A 21,731-nucleotide genomic window follows, 5' to 3' on the forward strand; every position below is an offset into this window, starting at 1 on the left:
TATGAGGTGTCTGTGGGATGGATAAAACTGTCCTGAAATCAGAGAGTGGGGTTGGCTGCACAAACACTGCAAATATAAAATGGCACTGAGAGAGAATCTAAAATGATAACTACGGTTCATACATTTTTATTGTTATAAGCCTAAAATATGGCTGTGTCATGCCTTTCTTCTTTCCAAAGGTTAACTAAAAATCTGTTTGTTGTAAGATTTCATAGTCATAATACTGAGGCCAGGAAGGGATTATCTTTTTTTAAATTAGGAAATGACTGACCCCACCACCGCATAAGGTAAAAGAGGCGACACTGTGTCCTGGACAAGAGCCAACCAGCCAAGCCCCCGTCAAAGGAGACCCCTGGATGGGGATTGTAGATTACAGAGTCCAAGGTAAATACTTCCCGGGAGCTCAGAGAATAGTGGGACACTCCAACAAGGTAGCCACAAGGACAGGATGCTTTTCCAAGGTAATATCAAAATAATCAAAGCGACTGGCAGTTTAGTCCCTGATCACCCACGGTAAGGTTCACGTTTGACCAAGAAAATCACTTTGAGGATTGAATTTAAAGACACGAAACTTTAGAAAAGAAGCATTTTACAAACTGCCGAAGTAAGAAATATGTCTGCTCTTGCTCTTGCGGGTGAGATGACTGGTTGAGGAGAGCCGTAGAGCTTGTACAGACAAGCATGGACACTCTGCAGGCTTCACGATACCAAATCTCACTTAAGAGTCCTTCCGAGGTGCTATTTAGTGTCACGTTTGTGTTGCGTGTGGAATCAACAAATATGTTCGTATCTACTCAGGTACATAGGCATAGATATAGAAATGTACTGACTTCCTGTGCACGCATGCATTTAAAAGCACGTGGTATTTTCTTTCTCTGAGAACCTGATACTGACTTGTGAACACAAAGCTCATAGAATGTGGTGCTAGCAGTGTCAGTGAACAATGGCCTAAACAAGGAAATGATTAAAGTGTGCACGCACACACGCGTGCATGCGCGCGCACACACGCACACACGCACACACGCACACACACACACACACACACACACACACACATGATTTCCTTAAAATTATGGAAAATTACGTAGGCACGAGTGATTATTCTGAGCCAGCAGGAAATGTGGATGGCTAGCATAGGTCTGAACAACAGTGAAAAGCCCACAGTAAGGACCACGGCGTACCCAGCCACCAGAGGTTTGCAGTGTACACTTACCCTGAGCGTCCACTGGCAAGGGCGCACGGAGAGGAAGTACAGGACACACATTTGACACAGAAAGGAAAACACAAGGTCAAAGTGGTATCTGAGCTGCGCCTGCCTAACCTTTGGCTCATGTGTGACAGCCGCTGGCCGGCACGCTCACATTCATGAGAGGATCCACCTCTAAGCTCCCCGTCCTGCCTAATATTCCTCCCGTCTTGGTCATTCCTTCTCGCCTTGTACTTGGTAATAGCCACCACTAGAGGATAAGGGAGAATACGAACCCAGAAGAAGCCATTTAAATAGATGCCTTAGCAAGAAAACCTTTTGAACATGATTTGTTATAACTTGGGGGTGGAGGGATCTATAGAGTCCTAACAGCACAGTGGGATGAAAGCATCAAAATTTAGAAATCTAAAGTCTTAATATAATAGTAAACATTCTACAGATGTGGAACTCTGTGCACACACAACCCACTCCCCAGCATTTATTGTCTTAGTTTTGGAGGTACTAGTGAAAACAAACAAACAAAAGAACAACAACAACAACAACTGCCAATTTAAAGAGCTAAACCAGCGTTCAGCCTTCTTTCTCAAGTCCCTGACAAACCTTTAGTGGTTTCAGCTAGAAACAGAAGGACTCACCATAACTCAATCTTTAATTTTACTTTTACTTTTCAATAGTGCTGAGGACTAAACCCAGGGCCTTGCATATACTAGCTAACTGCTCTCCTGCTGAGATACATTCTCAAACCGATTTTTAACTTTTTGTAATTTTAATTTAATTTTTAAATTAAAAAAAACGTGTGGATATTACTAAGCTGCCAAAAACCTGCCTGTATTCGCGTGTGCGCGCGCACGCGCACACACACACACACACACACACGGATGCATGAACATATAAGAGATGATGATATTTGAAAACTAGTCATGAGCAGTAAGGATACTGGTTTCACACAGTAACATGTCAGAAGTAGGTAGGCAGATTAAAGCACCCCATTTCTGACCCTGTTACTTCACAATTGGGATCCCAAAGACTTGAGCAGGAAGTGTGTGCAGTAACCCCACTCAGAGGTCAAGACCCCTGGGCTAGCTCCACCACCTCTCCAGCTTCCTGAGGGGTTGGTCTCCTTCACTTTTTATGAATGCTGGCTCTGCCCTTGACCCAGTGCTTAGACTAGAACTTCTCTGAGGTGAGGGTCCACCTCTCTCTGGTCTCTGACTCCTAGCTTTGTGAGCACTTGACAAGCCTGCCTTGAAGAGTGAGAAAGCTTGTTACATTTACCCATGGATGGAATAGATCCTGGGTCCATGTAAAACGATGCTGGAACAAACCTAACCGGAGACAAACCACTTAGAGTGTTTGTGACAGAAATACTGACATACTTTTAGATTACCAGTCACCAAGCTCCACAGTAAAGAGAGAGTTGGATGTAAAACAATGCTGTAAGCGACTATATCTGCAGAGTAAGAAGTAAACAGGTTGTTTACAAGCCACACTCTGTATGACGTGTCTGCTTCTGCCAAAGACAGGGCCAGCTAATGCCAGGCTAATCTGCACAAAGGTGTTAGAATTCTTCTAATGGAACCCGAGAAGAATGACCAGGTCGCAGATCAATTTCCAAAGACCAGGCAACAGAGAGCTGCCTGTCAGCACCCAAGAGCCACCTGTGACCCTGGCTGCCTGTGTCCTGTCTCACGGGACACCATGTGACATTCGTGTCTGCCCCAGCTCACTCATATCTCACAGGCACGGTTAAAGCATATCACTTGAAGTATGTGGGCAGTCACAACTCGACAAGTTTTCTATCAGAATGGGAAACTCCATCTAACCAGAACCCCAATAACTCTCAGCTTTCTTCCCACCCTTAAACAATGGCCCTTCCATCCCAATCTCTGGTCAGATGCCTGCTACGTAAGCACCCCAAGATCCTGACAGAGTGATGACCCTAAACCTTCTGGAAGGCTGTACTCCCCAGTCATACAACAGTACATCTAAAAAATACACTTAGGTACATTAGGGGAGGGGGAATGATAAAGAAATCAAACTTGAGTTTTGATTGTCCTTATAACTAGAAAATCACCCAGAATGCTGCAAGCAGCTGGACCAACTGGTTCTAAGGATACCAGCACAGGATCTAGAAAAAGGACATGGTTAGGACTTTAAAGGCAGTCCTTCAGAACCCCATGATCACCCGCCCTGCCCCCGCTGCTCTCTCAGCCTTGGGCCCAAACACCCCACGAAACCTCACCATCCAATGCCAATTATTCCTAAGTCCCAAGGCCAGGCACATTTCATGTTCATGCAGCCAGCATCCTGAGTCCCAAATCATCCTCTGTAGCCTGGATGTGTACCTCATTAGTGTCTAGGCAGCCTACACCGGCAGCCAGGGAGGTCTAATTGCCACAGCTTCCTTTAATGGTGCACTGTGACCAAGCCATCAGGCTGCACCCTGAGGTCCAAATTCTGCTAATTGGACAATGCCAGAGGCTTTGAGTGGCAGGAGAAAGCCCCTCACCTCTCTGAAAGGCTTAGACAAAATGGATGGACTCTATATCCAGGGACTTGAGGCCTCTGACAAGGGAACTCTTTAAAGAGCTGAGGGGAGTCAGCTACTTTCCTGCTTATCCTTTTCAATGGCCTCCCAAACCTAGCATCGCACCTGGACCACCTCCTCAAGCCCATTATCACCCCTCTTTCGGAGCTGCCCAGATGTCCACCATGCGGACAGCCTGTGCTTCTGGGGGTCCCCAGATCAATGGATTATGGTACTTCGTTCCCAACACTTTCTTGTAGACACAAGCTCTAAACCCTATGACTTGTCAGATGCTAGCTCCCAGGTGCCCTCATGCGAACGTGAAATTGAGACACACACGCCCCTCAACACATATCCCAGAGAAACTGCAGCAGCCAAGAAGGGCAGAAGATTTTAGTGTCTCTGAAAACACTGCTGTATTCATCTTGAAACGCCATAGGGTATTTGTGAGAACTGAAGGGAAAGAGGAGCCCTTTTGACAAAAAAAAAGTCAGTCTGTAAAGCTTTGTCTGCAGTCTCCACTGTTTTCCATCATCTCTTGAAATACGTTATCTTTTCATTCCAAACAATCACTGCTTATTGAGGAAGAGGGAACCTGGGGGGCTGGGGCTCTCTCCCCATAAAAGCTGCTTTGAACAACCTTAAAGCTCATTATCGCCCATAAAACAGCCTGACAGAAGAACCCCTTTTATCAGTTGAGATACAACAAATTAAGGGGCGGGGGGGCTGGAGAGCTGGCTCAGTGATTAAGAGCATTGGCTGCTCTTCCAGAGGACCCAGGTTCAATTCCCAGCACCCACATGGCGGCTTACAACTGTCTGTAACTCCTGTTCCAGGGGATTCACTACCCACCCCCAACACACACACACCCATGCAGTCAAAACACCAATGTACATTTTATATATATATATATATATATATATATATATATATATATATATATATATATATATATATATATATATAAAACAAGAATTGCTGCTTTCTTTGCTAAAGGGAGATTTTCCCATATTTTCAGACTCTGGGAAATGTTACAAAGGCTTGCAGTGTAGGCAGACAGAGCTAGACCTTTTCTCTTTAAGTCCCATCCAATCTGGAGAAGCAAAGAAGGTTCCTGAATACGACAAATCCTCTGGTTTGTTGTGAGGAACTGGAGACAGAGGTAGGGAAGAGATAGCTTCCACCACAGCCACTGCTCATGCACCCGGGAGAGGATGTCAGAGATCACAGGCTGTGAATGACGGAGGAAGAGGGGGACACTGCTCCTGTGACAGTGACTGTAGAGCCACCTGCATAAGGCTCCTCTGCACTACCTCAGGGCTTCACTTCTTGCACTATCTCAGGGCTTCGCTCCTCTGCACCATCTCAGGGCTTCCATGAACTTTTTCTATTATTATTATAAAGTACAGTCTGTAAATCCTGTCCGGTTTTGAAGACAGATGTGGGGTAAAGACAAAAACTTAATCAAGGGCTTAACTCCCATCCATGTCCTACACTTTTAGAACCTAAGTGCAGGGACTGAGATGGCTCAGCAGTTACGAGCACTGGCTGCTCTTCCTGGGTTCAATTCCCAGCACTGACGTGACAGGTCACAGCTGTCTATAACTACATTTCCAGGGGAGCTAAGCCTTCCTCTAGTCTCCATGGGAACCACATACACACACGGTGCACAGATGCACATGAAGGCCAGACACCAATACACATAAAATAATAAAGTAATTTCTCCTTCCGTCCGGGTAGGTGGGGCTTGCTCTCATCCCTCCATATCTAAGGAGGCCTGGGAATCACACAGCTCCTGGTTCAGACATGTCGCACATCTGCACACTTCCGATTTCTCTCAGAGTCACAACATGGACGCAGACTCTTCAGTTACCTTTTTTGGCCTTCTTCTGCAGTTTCAGCGTGTCAGAGGACTTCTTTTTTATCTCTTGGCGAGCTTTCTTATATTCTAAGAGAAAGCAGAATATTAAGTAATTTTACCACTCGGCCCAATCTTTATCCTAGAAAGCACACTCTCAGACACTGTTCAAACAGCCTACTGCAAATACACACATGATAAATGTCACAGTGACATTTCACGACAAAGGAGCTGTTTACATGACAAATAGCGAAACACACTGAAGCCTTTCCCTGTTCTGCCAACACCAAGAACACATGCCATTGGGGATTGTTTTAATTAAAAAAAAATCACAATATATCTGTTAGAATTCGGGGAAGGTCGTCAATGCCAATGTTACCTACTTTCCCAAGGCTCTTGGGGATCCCAAAATGCGTTTGGTGAAGGCATAAATGAGCCAGAGCCAGAAGAGTTTTCCTAGAACCCAATTCCGTCCACGTCCCTTTCACATCAAAGCCCACACACATGGGCCAGGGGAGATGCTTCATAAAGCACTTGCCATGTAAGCATTTTGATTCTCAGAGAGTAAAAAGCCAGGTGTGTCCCCATGCACCTGTAACCCAGGGTGCCGGGGAGGAGACAGGTGGATCCTTGGAGCTCACTAATGACCAGTCCAGCTGAAACGGCAGAGTATGCTACTGTGAAAATAGCCTTTATCCAAAACTAGGTGGACAGCTACTGAGGAAGACAGATGACACTGACTCTAGTGTTCAAAGGTGTACCCATGGGCACGTGCACACACACATATGTAACAGACAACACACACACACACACACACACACACACACACACACACACGTACTCCTGCAATTCCTCTTGGTGGAACAGGAAGTCCATGCAGGAAGCACATGTTGGGGGTGGCTTTCTGTTCTTCTGTTCGTTTCTGAGTTTCTCCCGCCTTCCCTGACTCTCTGAATGGCTTCCTCCCCACTGCCCAGCATTCACTGCCACGAGACAGGGTCCCTTCAAACACCACCGTGTTTTCTAATTCTTCAACCTCCGTGTGCTCACCTGTGCCATCGTGGAACTGTGGTTTGCCCTAGCCTGCACCTCCCTGCAGTGTCCACGTCCCCGAGGACAGTGGCAGTGCCCTGGTCTCTTCCACACATCCTGGGATGCCGGGGACGTGTAGCATGCATGACCACTGATGGTCAAGTGAAGGGGATACTGTCTCCCTATGCCTGAAGAGGTTGGCATCTGGATCCCCGTGGCCTGTCCAGACAAGAGGCCACCTCACAGGTAATGCAGAGACCGACAAAGGACCTATGTTTGTCCTCAGGCCCCGGCTGACTCCATTTCGTTGGGAACATTAAGGAAAACAGGAGCTGAGCAGTGTTTCTCTGCATAGACTTGGGATGGACAGGAAGTGGATGAATACTGAGTGCCAATCAAGGGATTTTGCCTTACTATACAAAAGCACAGGTCAAGTATGACCCATGCCTCTTTCTCCCTGCAATGGGGCTCAGAAAAAAATCGCTTCTGGACAAGCGCTACACCATCTCTTTCGTAGTTAGCATTGCTGTGTGTTTACTGAACCAGTTAAACATAAACTGTCCATTCTTTTCTCCATTTGTAGGTAACAATCACATATTTCTATCTTCTTTCACCAAATGAAACCACGGCTGGACACGTGTGGTGAACCTCAGGAGACGACGAGCAATGGTTTGATTAAACTCAGCGGGAATATAAGTTCTACACACTTGCACTCATCCTTGATGGGTCTTGAAAAGCTTAAGGCTTAAGTATTGTTTCAAACACAGGAGCTGGATGCCAGCCTGGAAATAAGGGCCATCCAAAAAAGAGGCATCAGCTGCTCTTCAGAGGACCCCGGTTGAAGGCCCAGCACCCACAATGGCGGCTCACTCAGTGCACATGGCCTTCATCGTTTTACAACATCCTTTTGTCAGAGGGCTCCACTGAAGTTCTGAAGTCCTTCGGCAAGGACTGCATATCCACCAGAGCAGCAACTGAAAATCTAAAATCATGATGGATTGATGTGTTTGGTGCCACACCGGGAATGCAGGGGAATTCGATCACTCTGGGTGCCTGACCGTGAAGAATGAATGATCTGGACGAATGCCAGGCCCCCAGGGGTCACAGAGAGCTTCTAGGAGTGAGGGAAAAAAATCTTCATTGCCACACCTAAAGTAAGCACAATCAACCGTCCCCGGGACCAGAAGGTGGCCTAACTCAGGAGCCAGCCACCTTACACCGTGCACCTATACTCCCGAACACAGGCTGTCTTCACGGAAGCCCTACTTGCTGTGTCTTGTCACAGGGCTCCTTACTCCTGCATTAGGAGATAACACACCTACCTTTCTCTACGTCCCACAACACCCAGCAAGTAAAGAACCTCGGAATCTGTGAGCTGCAGTGGCACACGTCTGTTAACTCAGCGCTTGGAAGGCTGAGGCAGGAGGATCATTTGAAGTCAGGAGCTCAAGAGCTGCCTAGGCACTGTAGTGGGGACCTCACCTCAAAACCAAGCCACCAATGAGCCAGAATGATATACACAGGCGCCATTGTGATAAGACTATAACATACCATCACTCGACAGTGACCAGTGGTTTTCTTCTGCAGGGAGCACTTAGCATTTCATGCCATCAAGATCCCCATGACTAGCTAAGGAGTCCACAAAGTCATCTTATCCAACACAATACCTAAAGAAAACTGGCCAGTACCTGGCAGGTGACCCCAGGTCTGTTTACATCATGAGGGTCCAGGCCTTCAAAATGTTCCAAAATGCCTTAAGTATGCATGCTTGGCATGGAAGCCACAGCTGCAATACATATTGATTTCAGTGACTGAAAAACCACAGAGCAGTCGGAGACCCGGTGCTCAGCAGTGCTGTATGTCAGACAACAGCACTCACTCTCGCAATGGGGACACTTGGGACCACTCCTCCCCTGAAGCTGAAATGCCCACAGGACAAGCGGAGACAGAGACAGGAGCAACGCAGCGCTGCCAGGCCTGTGGTACCTGCCGCAGCCACACTCACGGCCGCGGGGCCCCAGGCCTCTTGCTGTACCTTTTGCGTGGTCCTTGTCCAGCTGGTTGGCCACTTTCTTCCACTCCTCCATCTGTTCTTGTAGTGGGTTTATCAGGCAATCGATCAGAGCGCTTTTGCCAAAAGAGAAAGAACAGGAGAGATTAAGCAGTTGCTTCCTGTTCTCCAGATGCGCCCTCCACCAATTCCAGCTCTTCAGGGACGACACAGAGGGAGCTGCAGTTTGAGGCCAGCCTGGATTACCCAGCAAGACCTCAAAGGGTTCCCACTTAGTGGTCAAGTCGTACTTAAACAAGTAAAGGCAGCATAAGCAACCACCATTGGGTCAGCAGTGCCAGCTTCAGGATGCATGGCCTTGGTCTCGGGATACTTTTGATGACTATTCAGGAGACAGAAATATAAACTGGGCATGTATACCATTAACCCCAGAAACTGAGACAGCAGAGGCAGGTGGATCGCTGTGAATTCCAGGACAACCTGATCCACACAGTAAGTTCCAGGCCAGCCAGAGATATCTACTGAGACCCAGCCTTAAAATTAAATATATTAATAAATAAAATAAAATATAAAAACCATCACTCAAAACGACATAAATGTGCCAAGCTAGAGTGACCTCTCTCCTTATTTACTCTGCTGTTTTCCAGCCCACATTAAAAGCCAGGTTATAGGGAACTGGGGTCACCCCTTAAGCCAAGCAATGGAAACCACCAAGGGACAGAGACATCTGAGCTTAATTTGCCTTAAAATTCAGGCGTGGGGAAAGCATTAATTTGTTTTCTAAGGACTCCAGGGTGCTGTCAGGCACTCGGGACCTAAAGTTATAAAGATACAGTAACTGCACAACCTGGGCAAGGAGAAAGACGGAAGGGACCTGGAGCATTCTGACGCTGCACGTGCCCGTTTCTAACTGGTGGCAGGGAGGAGATATCTGGGTGCACCTGTGTACCCTGTGCAGCCCCTCCAAGAGAGTGGCAGGACAATTATGCTGATCTGCTTGGGACACAAGGGCTATCTGAATTTGACTGGTGATTCCAGCAGCTGAGCCAGCAGCTGCTGCTATTTCAGGGATGCTTGATAACTGGAAGATAACTCTGTTGTGCCATCCTGTCCTGGGGGCTCTGTAATCAGCCTGGGGGACAGCGCAGTGGGGCAGGCTGACCTCATTCCTGCTAAGAGGCTCCTGTGAGGAGGGAGCCTCGGCAGCGTGTATCATCTCCACAACTGGTAAGGAGACCCATGAGGGGCACGTGAGGGCAGGGGCTGGACTAATGGCTGTTCACTGCGACCCAGTCCTAGACCCATCTCTAGAACACAGAGGATTTCCCAACTTACTCCGTGACTGAGCAGTAGGGGAAAGAATGGGCCCAGGGACTTAAACACTGCTGGGAGACTGGTGCTGTAAAGGGAAGCACGTCACGTCACCACGTCCCTAACCTAACCCCCTGGGATAGGGGCAGGGGATGCTCCTCACCTGGAGAACTGCCTTAGCTTGGCCTCGATGCTCCTGTGTCGCATGCACATTCTGGTGAGCGCTGAGCCGATCTCCCGGGTACCACCTGGAAAAGCAAAGGAGGCCCGGTTGAGGAATGGGGGGATGAGCGGGAATCCAAGACCAAACACGGCCAGGTCTCATCACGCTGTCGCAGAACCTAAGAAACTGCCTTCAGAACTTCTCATTGCAATGAGTGTGTATAGACACATACATGTAAATCTATGTTACATGGTATGTTGGCATATCACCCAAACAGGTTATTCTTACCATAATCATATGTAATGTTTCCTTTCTGAGATTCCCCGTTCATTTTGTACTAGTGGTTGTGAGTCAGAAATCAAGGCCAGTGACCTGAATTGTATATGTGGTAGACGGAGAGAAAGGACTCCTGAGATTGTTGTCTAACACGCACCTACTGCTCGTGAAAGATGACTAAGATCCTCCACCCCATTCTACCTACCCCGTCTGCCCAAATGACCCTCAAGGCTGTTCTGGAATAGTTAAGGGCTACTCTGGTGCATCATTTCAGGGTCCACGCACTTCTACAATTATATGAAGTTACGGCATATTTTTTTCTTTCTGGTGACCAAGATCTTTAAGCTCAGTGAGTGTGAGAGGGAGCTAAAGCATGTTTTGATTTTCCCAAGATTCCCTTCGGGAGCACCACACCCTTCCTAAGATTAGTTTTTAAGTTCTTCTGTTCCTCCCTGCTTCTGAAAAAACTCTTGGATCAGAATTTATTTACTGGGCTGTGTGGAGAATGAATTGTAGCCTCAGATCAGAACTGCATAAGGACCCTGGAAGGCACAGTCAATGATGTCAGGAAAATACAAACGTGTAGCTTGTGAAACTGGGGGAAGTGTCCAATAAAACACTGTTTTCTGGCACACAGGAATTTATGACATGTCAAACCATTCCACCAGGGGGGTAAATCCCTCTTATGGAAACCCATGACATTACATGTGTTACATGTTGTTTTGTCCTCTCTGCAGAAATGTTTGTTGGTTCAGCCCCCATCTGCCAGCTAAGAACTCTCCATGAGCAAATGACAATAAAATAGTGGCCACTAAGTAGTTATGGTTCAGCTGAGCATGGTGGCACAAGTTTACTCACCACACCTGGGAGGCAGAGGCAAGTGGTTCAAAACCACCACAGCCACTACTGTGAGTTCAAAGCCAGCTGGGGCTAACCAAATATGAATGAATGAATGAATGAATGAATGAATGAATGAATGAATGAATGGGTAGCAATCCCACTTGGGAAGCAGAGGCCATTAGATCCTGTGAGCTGCAGGCCAGCCTGGTCTGCACAGCAGCAAGCTCTAGACCCGCTGGTAAGACATGATGAGACTCTGTCATTAAAAAAAATTTATATATAATTACACAGAGAGAGAGGGGGAGGGAGGAAGGGAGGGAGGGGCAGGCGCTACATTTTCAGGGAGCTCACAAAGTCCTCTCAGTCAGCAACATCTAGGTCTAGACCCACACAGAGTCAGTAGCAGGATTCCCGCTCTATACTCAGACTTGAGGACTGAAAATAACCTTCAGATTTCCCCAGAAGAATAAAACTCGAACTTTACTACTAATCATTGCTGTAAAAGCTGAAGCAAAAAGCAAATGTAATCCCAAGGCTGGTTTGCATCAAAATGGTGCCTTTGGGGGCTGAGGATGGAGGTCAGCCAGAAAAGTTCTTTGCCTAGCATGTTGGGCTCCATGAAAGTACCAGAGTAGCACACACCTATAAACCCAGCACTCAGGATGCTAGAGGAACAAAAATTAAAGTCATTTTCAACGACATGGCAAGTTCAAGTCCAGTGAAGGATACTGCAACTCATCACCCCCACAGACCTCCAAAAAACTCCCGGCATTGTACAAAGTGTTTGTGCCTTCCCAGGGACTCCCATTAGAGGGCGCTATTCTCACATGCTCCATCTGTCTCCCCATCTGGCTGTTTTTAGGGCTTTTATTGCTTGTGAACAAAGGTGAGGAATGAGAAACACTTTATCCCCAGGAAAGATCGCTTTTCCCTGAGCCTTCATTTGATTAAAAGTTAATAGCGTGGCCACACAGGATATTGGCCCACTTACTCACTGCTGCAAGGAAGGTAGACTAAGGCTTTCCTGGGGGAAAATCAGTAGCAGCTATCAAGAAATGTCCTAAAAATAGCATACTCTCCTGGACCCCGCAACTCTAATACTGAGAATTTAACCTGAGGAAATAATGAAGAAAAATGGCGAATCCTTACCTGGGAGGACAATGATTGAAATGTTTACATCCTCAAAAATCCCATTATAATGATCTAGTTAAATGAACCAGAGGGCACAGACACCCAAGCGAACAGGACGCAGCCATTTGAAAATAGAATTATGTGTCACCTGGGTGCTGCTTAGAGCACCTAAGTACTTTTCACATATTAAATCAGTCAATCCTCACAGTATCCTCCCCTGTGCTGACAGTGCTGCTGTGCTCGTCTCATAGACAGGAGAAGCACTTTAAGCAACCTGCCCAAGGTTACAGACTTAGTAAATGCCACGCAGGCAGGCTAAATCTCCCAGGCTTGTGTATTCAGCCATAGTCCGCTACATGACACTTCATACAGACAAAGATAGCAGAGGACTCCCATGTGCCCACCAACATGGGTAGTGACGTTTTATCCAGCCAGCCCGCAGTTTGGCTCCATCGTCTACAAGTATACTGGGTGCTGGATGACTGGACTGTCCCCGCAAAGCCAGTGCAGAGAGCTAGGTGATGTGACACTTCCATGTCCTCAAGGCAGAGTTAGGGCTGGAGGGGATCCCGCTGAAGGGCAGTCCCTGCACTCCACTCTTCTGTCCTGATATTTCAGTGCCTTCCTGATCTCTTCCATGGGTTTATTTTACTCCCGGGCCTTCCAGGAGCAGCCAAGCTATGGGTCGGCCCCACCCGCTTCTGAACATCACGCCTGTGCCCACCACTGTGCCTCACCACAGAGCGGACAGGAAATGAAGGGACATAAAGAAAACTTCCTGCCAGCAGTGTCTGTGGGCGGGCACAGGAGCAGGAGGCAGGTGACCTTCCCTGTGGACCCTATCACCCAGTGTTGTCGATCCTGGCATTTATGGGTCACCCTAAAAATAGATCTATCTGTTTAAGTGCTTAGCAACAGCTGACGCTTTCCTGACCTCTGCTAAGACTTTATTGAAAAAAAAAAAATCTCGGCAGGTTTGAATTGGAGGAAACTGGCTGGGGGGGGGGGGGGGGGCGCTACAGTGATGGAGGAGACATCTGGAAGAGGTCCAATCTGACAACGCAAGGATTATGGAATCACAAATGGCTGGTTTAGGCGAGGGTGGACAAGACCTTACTTCTTGAATGAGAGAATATTTATTATTTGGAGGCTGGACCAACAATCCGTTTGGTTTTTCCTTTATTCCCTAGGGATATGTGTGTGCACAAGAGGCTTACATTAAGTATCTTCTTCCTCAATTTGTTCTCTGTGTTATTTTTTTAATTAATTTTTGAGATAAGGTCTCTCACTGAACCAGGAGGCTGGTCAGTGAGCCCCAGGGCTTCTTGTCCTCAGAGGGGATTACAGGCATGTGCTACCACACCCACAGTGGACCAAGGCACACTCGCTCACACACACACACACACACACACACACACACACACACACACACACACACACACACACACACAGAGCAGCCCTAGGACGAAGGCACCCTCACTGCACCTCACCTGGGCTTGCTAATCAGCCACACAGCAGCTAAACTGAACAGCCAAGACCCAAACCCTGCTTTGTTCGGCTGATATCAGAAGACTTCTTCCGGCTATGACAAGCGGCAAACATCCCCAACTGAGGACAAAGAGGAGCATTTAGCGTGACAGACAGAATACAAATTGTTTATGACTACTTCTCAGAGGGAGGGAAGGAAACTCGGAGGGCAAAGGCCACCGAGCCACTGTTCCTCCAAACAGTGGCCCACGTGGCTGAGGCCACTAGAAAGGTGGTGTGGATCAAGTGGCATTGTTACATCCCTCCAAGCTGCCTCATTTGCAGGCGCCTCCATCTCCCAGCACAGCAGGGGCGGTGGGGCAGGAGGCCTGGGCCTGCCGTGTGGGCAGGTGGCAGGCGAAGACTCAAAGCTGGTTCTGCAGTGGGGCTGGGAAGAGCTGAGGAATAGAATTAGGAACTGCTCTAGCCAAAGTGTGAGGGTACAGTAAGCTACTGTGTGTTGTGGCTGCCCTGCCAGAGGCTCGTGCTGTTAGGAGGCTAATTAGGAGCCCGCTAGACAGGAGAATACAGCCTCTGGAACCTCCCAGAAGCAAGACTCAGTACAGGGCAGTTCCACAGGGCACAATCTCTGGACTGGATTATTGTTTACAGTTCACAGCAGTGTTCCACCCATCTTATCTTCTAAGACATCACCTTTTGTAGCCTAGGCTAGACTCAAGCTTGGTAAGTAATCGAGGGTGATCTTGAACTCCTAATCCCTCTACATCCACTTCCCAAGTATTGGGATTACAGGCATGTGTGAATGCATCAGTCTGGGACCCACACTCAGGGCCTTCATGTGTACTAAACATCCTGGTTCTAGAGGTCATTTTTATGCTCTACGCATTAGGGGATGTTTCACAGCACCCCGGGTCTCTCCATGAGATGATAGGCGTACTTGTCTGCCTCCCCCATGACAGCCGGAAGTGTCCCCCCCACAATCTGTCATCACAAAGTCATGAAAGCCAGTAGGCCAGCAGCACCGCTAGCTGCAAAAGAACCGAAGTGAGAGGTAGAGGTAACCTGCCTTCTGCAATGAAGCAAGAGACCCACCCACTTAGCATCAAAGAAACAGGGACTGGAAAGCACATGACCGACATCTCTGCTGCTTATGTGCAGGACAAAATATCAGGGCAGGCCAGAAAATTGTGAAAGACACACAGGAGTCCCCAGTGGGCAGCATCTAAGTCAGAAGAGACTCACTTTCATGAAGTTGGAAAACATCTATTATAGAGCCCAAAACCTTGGAGGGGATGGGGGGAAGCCGGTTCCAGCCACTCCAAGTCAGGGTTATCATCTGGACACAGCTAGCAAGAAACAGGCAGCCCCAAGTATCCCCTCTGAGGATCTTGGCACTAGACCAAAACAGGGGCTGCGGAAGCCCAGCTGGAGCCCAATGGGGACCTGCACTGCATGCTCAGAGAGGTAGGTCACCCATCGCACAGGTGGACTTGCTCCCTTGACAATAAACTTAAAAAGATCTAAGGAATAGCTACCACCACCACCCACCCCAAACACATCAAACCCCAAATACATGCAGAGGTGTGAGGCCATCTGCAACACACCTCACCAGAAATATTTTCCCAAATCTATTTCATCCAAACCAAAATGTACCTGTTGAGGTAAACAATGTCCTCTGGCCACTGACCTCCAGGGGTTTGGCGATTTCTTAGAAGTGCCCCCCTATCCTTGCTAAGACCTCGAGGGATCTACAAGCCCCATGGCCACAGGATTTCAGCAGCACCCTTCACAATGCTTGATCCTCAGTCTCCACACGACTTCCTGCCATCTTCTAAGCTAGGCTAGAGGCTAAATACAGAAGGATGAGGGGCATCGGTGAGGTACTGACTTGTTTCAACTCAAATGCTGACAGTTGTAATCTTAACACACACACACACACACACACACACACACACACACACAGAGCAGTATGCTGACTATTGCTGTTTTAATGTTATTCAGACTCTCACACCCTAACATCAGCTATAATTTCCAATTTGTGTTTCTTGCAAAATATGTTGAGCAATGTAAATTTGTACAACGTTCCTGTGCCTTCCCAGCAAGTGCATGCACACGTGGGTGTGCAATAGAACCCGGGGCCCTCATGTACGTCAAGCTCTCTGCTGCTGAGCCCTGCCCTTAGACGGATTAACCCCTTTCAACCACACCTCATGTATACTTTGATGACAATTGTTCTGAAAGCAACTTGATTTAATCATATCTTTCTAAACGCTCCACTTATCCCGTCGAAGAAACACATCTTGATCTCTACACCAACGTCCCAAGACTTCTGTATCTTGCATGCCAGCTCCTGAACAACAGCCTATGATTGGCACCTACAGTTTTGGGAGTTTGGAACTCTCTGCTAAGCCTGCAACTGGGGTGGGAGAAGCTGAGACACACTAGCGGAACGCCCAGCTTTGAGTGCACAAAAGGTGGCAGTGGTGTATTTTATAGAGAGTAAGGTATAGTAGCCACATCGAGGCCAATTATACAGGGCCAAGTCTTCGGAAGCAGGACGACAGGACAATTAGCTCGGGCCACGCTGCCTTACGTCTGCTGCAAGGCACCAGCCAACCTACTGGTAAGCAGCCTATCTTGCCCTCCTCCTCCAAGGAGCTGAGAAACCAGGGCACCGAAGAGAAATGGACAGGATGGGGTTGGTTTCCGAGAAAGCCAGAATCATTCTTTCAGGCCATGTTATCTATCTGCTATGCCCACTGGAAAAGATGCCCTGACAGCCATTCATTCACAGACATTGTAGGCATCATGGCCCACCTGCTTTAGACCCCCTAAACCAGGCAGGTGGCTGCCCTCACCTGGCTCTGCGAGGACCCTGGCTCTGCGAGGACGCTGGCTCTGCACCTCCTTGGCTGTTCATTTTATGTTGCAAAGCTCCAAGCAATTACATCACCAGCTTCCCTCCAGCCAACAAGGAGAAGGGAAGCTCCTACTGAAATGAGTGCTGAGGCCGTTGTGGGACGCATGGGCCACTCGGACCCAATTCTGCAATGGCCTGGCGGGCTGTGGCTATTTTTGATCTCTCTCTCACACATACAAGCCCATTCTCAGGGAGCACCAAAGACTCGACGTTTCAGGTATCCTGTCACCTCGGCAGCAGCTGAAAGCTTTGCCCAGTACTGCACAAGAGGCCACCTCGATGTGCATCAGCTGCTGCTCTGGAGAGCATGACTATCCATCTGCCACGCAGGGGATGCCTGGAGGATGGCTTGCACCTTGGCTGAACACCTCTGGGCACACATCCATGTGCATAAACTCATTCGAAGACTGAGCACCAGATTCGACCCTGAAGCCAGGTGTACTCTCTTCCCCAGTGTTCTGATCTCTTTTGGGCGTCTTTCACCACAGCACAAATGAAGGCTTTGATGCAGAGTGAGTGTGAATGGCAGGAGATAGTGAGCTTGATCTCTAGCAGCAAAAAGGAAGGGAGCTTGGTTCTCGTGCTTGCAGCAAGCCAAGAGCCTGCTTTGCCTACAGACTGAGTACACAGAACAGAATCTAAAGGCAGCAGGGGAGTGAATGACTAAATAGAGAGCAATGGCTTCTGAACACCGGCTCTATAAGGGCCACTCTGAGGCTCCAGGCAAGGAACCCAGCCAGACCTCAGCTGCTGGTACAAACACCTTCCAGAGGCTCTATAAAGCACCTCTGGTGGTCCCCAAACCAGGCTAGATGACCCCTCTTCCCAGGCAAAAGCCAGAGTGACCATGAAACAGCATTAGGAAATGTACCTTAGCCCAATTACAGTGCTATACAGAGTGAGACAGCCCTTAGTTTGACAACAAACGTCTCATCCCTGCAGATCAACAGGGATGGATTTTCAGAGTGATCAGAATGTGAGACCAGATTTGAGACCAAATCAGATTTGAGACCAGAATGTACAGTATAGCGACAGCCCCAGCAGCTGCTTGCCACCCCAGCACCATGCTCCTGCCTGAAGTTGTGGGGCAGCTCCTTGTGATGGCTAGGTGTAAAACTGGGCAGATCCGATCAGCAGGTACCCTTGATTCAGAGGAGGAGAGAGGAAGAAAGAACCGGCTTCTAGGAGTCCATATTATCACACAGACCCTCTACCTTAGACCAGGAGCCTCAGCAGAAGCGGGCACACCCAGGTCAGCCCTGACAATGGTTCTAGGACCACCCGAGCTCTTCCCTGTGTACTGCTATGCTCTAGAATGTTCCTACAGCAGACAGTCTGAGGCCAAGGAAATGAGTACATCGGACACGTGAGTGTTAAATTTACAGAGAAAGGCTCCTTAGGTCAAAACTTAAAAAAAACAAAACAGGTTTTCAAAAGTAAATCACTTCAGCCCCTCACACAGGAGCTGCTACTTCTTCTAGACCACAATGGCAATCCTAAGGAGCTGTTCCAATCTTCAAGGAAGAGAGACACTTGTGGAATTTCCCGTTTTTTATTTTAGAAAAACCTGTTACTCAGCAACTGTATACGCAGCTGAGTGTGGATGGAGAACCCAGCTGGTGGCTCGGGGACACCAGTTCTGTGCGTTCAGCACATCAGGGATGGACGGTCAGCATGTCATTTCTTGAAAGCACTGGTGTGCCCCCACCCAGGCTGGAAGATCCTGCAAGCTATTATCAGATGACAATTTTTCAGCCGGTCCCCCACTTCAGTGTCTCCTACTTCACAACTTTTCGGAAAACAAAACCACACAGTTCCACCACCATCTGGTGCCTTCAGACCAGCAGGCACGAGCTTTTGGCTCGCGCGGTACTGGCAGCCACAAAGACCAATATTCTGCTTTCTTTGTTGCTGTTGAAAAGCAACCTGAGAACGGTATTGTGGAAACAGGAGCCGTGACAAGCTCATGCCATGGAAAACCAGGACAGGAGCAAACAAGATGTGGGGCTGCCTCCGTGATGGAAAACCCTGAGACCATCTCCCAGGAAGTGTGGCAGGCTCCTCGACGTTTGCTCCCACTGCCATGGTCAGCCTCTGCCACGTGGGCACAGAAAAAGGCTCCTCCTGGAGCCAGGAAAGGGAGACTGGAGGACGCCTGCTCGGCCAGCAAAGCAGATGTGGTCTGATGGATGAACCACATGTCATTTTCTTAGTCGCCCAAATGTAACGGTTGGGGAGGCTGACAGCAGCCAGCTCTGGGTTTATCTCCCGGGCAGCCTTCATGGCGTGTAAGATCGGATAGATCATTTAGATGGTAGCTGGAAGATGCGTGATTGAAACAGAAGTTTGGGATCAGTGACTAGGTCAACATTCATACCCCGTGACAACATGGGCCTTTGAAACCTCCAACACCTACTCATCAGAGGTCACACTCATGTGCTTCAGGCGAAAAGTGATTCTGCTTGTTTAAGGGGCCTCTGTGCACCCTGAACTGGGCCAGTGTGTATAAACTTTAGTCGTCTCTCACCTAGCTCACCAGAATTGCTGTCTCCTGAGTGTTTGCAATGTGACAGTCTCTGGAGGAGGAGGAGGAGGAGGAGGAGGAGGAGGAGAAGGAGGAGGAGGAGGAGGAGGAGGAGGAGGAGGAGGAGGAGGAGGAGGAGGAGGAGAAACTACAACCTACAACTTAGGAGCTTGAGAGACTGTCAGGCCTAAGAGCAAGTACTGACCGTACAGAGCTGAGGTCAGTTCCCAGCACCCCTACCTGGTGGCTCACAACTGCCTCTAACTCTAGCTCCAGGGAATCTCCTGGCCTCCAAGGTCACCTGCACTCACATACACAGACACACACATGCACACACTTGAATACGTAAATAAAAAAATAATAGAAGTGAAAATCCTTTAAAACGTATTTGTTCAGGGATTTAGAGCTTACAGAGTTTAAGGTGGGTCCACCATAGAGGTTAGAAAAATTCAACCTTCAGTTCCTAAAATGTCTCCTAGCCCCTGATCCCCACGAACGAACTCGGAGCACATCTAGCGGCTGATCCCTTGGGAATGGTTTAAGCCGGCTACTGCTCAGCACTCATTTATAAGACAGGAAGCCAGAAGCCCTGGGATTGGGGGAGGGGACTCGGACTAGCCTGGTGTTCTGAGAGGAAGCAGAGTAACTTATGGCCTGTGCTGCTCTGTCAAGGTCATGGCCTGACCCCAGTGACAAGTCGGGTCTGATTTATGGCCACTGTGGGGTGTGTAGAGTGGCTCCCTACAGCCATACTGTCAGGGAGTCTTACTGCTTCCTGCCCCAGCCCTGGGGAAAGGTTAAGGTCTAGGCAAAAATGCACTCATCTGGTCTGATTGTTCGTTTGTCTTTTAAAGTCAAACACAGACGGGGTTGGGGATTTAGCTCAGCGGTAGAGCGCTTGCCTAGGAAGCGCAAGGCCCTGGGTTCGGTCCCCAGCTCCGGAAAAAAAAGTCAAACACAGACAAAACCAAGGATGACAATTGAGTTTTCATATCTTGGGCTAATTATCATCGGGTAGCAATGGCTGCATTCAGATAACCCAGTGACAAACCAGGGATTGGGTGGTTGGAGAGTCTGTTTGCACAAATGCAGGACCAGCACAAGGCTGCGTCCCCTGGGCTTGCAGGCCTAGCACTAGAATCAGGGAACAGTTTCTTAAAGACGTCAATCTGCATAAAGGTTGCCATTCCTCGGCAGTCAGGCTGGCGAGGGTGCGAGGGTCAGCATTTCTAACCAGTTCTCCAACGATAGCGACTCACCGCTAGATGGTATGTAACCACCCTGTGATGGGAGGGGCCAGAGTACTTCATCAGCCCATAAACTCTGCCAATTCTGAGAACACTGGAACCCCAGAGGTGTGTACAGGTGACCAGATGCTCTAGCTTTGAAATAGAAACAGCAAATGTGACTGACTGCCAGGCTGTGATCCATAAAATATAGGCCTGCCGGGCGAGGCTTCTGCCTTAGCTCCCTGGCCCTCCCTTTAGTGTCCCAGCCCAAACAAGATGGGAGCTCTCAGCAGGGTGCCCTCCTACCAATGGGCGGAAATTACAACTCTGGTCTAGAGAAAACAAGCTTCAGGGACCAAATTCTGCCTGATGGCAAAGTGGTTTAGTGGAAGACAGATACTGAGCAGAAAGCAACTGGTCCTGGCGGCCTCTCCACTCTCCTTTCTTCTGTGGTCTTGAGTGATGCAGAGTCGGGCTGCCCCCACCCCCACCCTACCCCATCCCACCCGTGCTGAGCAGAGGATCAGGTCAGTTCAGAGGCCTCTGGTGCCTGCATATAACACAGGAAGATGGGGGAGGAGGAGCACGGTGGCTTTTCTTGCTGCTATAATCAAGAGATTATAGAGTCCTATGTGACAGGTGCAAATAAAGGGAGGGAGGCTTTAATGGCGTTTGGGTGTTGAGGGTCCAGGGTGGCCAGGAAATGGTGTCACTGGAAGCCTGAAGCGGCTGGTCACAGTGTCCGATCTGGAGGCGGTAAATGAATGCCAGTGCTCAGCTTGCTTTTTTCTTCTTTTCTTTCTTACAGTTAGGGTGAGTCTTCTCGCTGCAATTTACCTACTCAAGAGGCTCCCTCAAAGGCATGCCCAGAGACTTGTCTCTAGGGTGATTCTAGATTCTGTCAAGATGATGGTGTTAACCATCACAAGAGGGACCAGGGTGGTGGCTGGTCTGCACCTTTCCTCTTATGTGCACACTGTCACATTTGTCATGTTGTCCTGGACTTCCTGATCCGTGGGCCCATGCCCTCCGTCACATGGTGACCTCCTAGGAGGGCAACTGCTTCCAAGCCATCCTTGAATTCTGAGTGTCTACTGAGGTTTATGGGCTGGGAGGAAGGCTCAACAGGCCTTTGCAAATTGAGGAGAAACAGGAGTAAAAGGGGTCAGGGAAATTAACTACATGGGAAGCATGTTCCCAATGTTTTGGCAGCT

The 21,731-nt window shown here is 48.6% G+C and overlaps 1 protein-coding gene across 14 annotated transcripts in view; it reads right to left on the minus strand.

The window, feature by feature from the left end:
• Positions 1 to 21,731, minus strand: part of Mtss1 (MTSS I-BAR domain containing 1) — a 139,217-nt gene that overhangs the window by 22,636 nt on the left and 94,850 nt on the right. For 11 of the 14 annotated variants that reach the window (XM_063263852.1, XM_063263849.1, XM_063263846.1 and 8 more), the window contains exons 4-6: positions 10,110 to 10,194; positions 8,660 to 8,751; positions 5,608 to 5,682 (exon numbers count right to left, since the gene is read on the minus strand). In XM_063263852.1, the coding sequence (XP_063119922.1) occupies positions 5,608 to 5,682; positions 8,660 to 8,751; positions 10,110 to 10,194 (252 nt within the window). Of the gene's footprint in view, positions 1 to 1,213; positions 3,381 to 5,607; positions 5,683 to 8,659; positions 8,752 to 10,109; positions 10,195 to 21,731 lie in introns of those variants that run through there. The other 3 variants (NM_001130563.1, XM_063263850.1, XM_063263851.1) reach the window with 3 other exon arrangements.

This window comes from Rattus norvegicus, chromosome 7 (assembly GCF_036323735.1).
Source record: "Rattus norvegicus strain BN/NHsdMcwi chromosome 7, GRCr8, whole genome shotgun sequence".
NCBI lineage: Eukaryota > Metazoa > Chordata > Mammalia > Rodentia > Muridae > Rattus > Rattus norvegicus.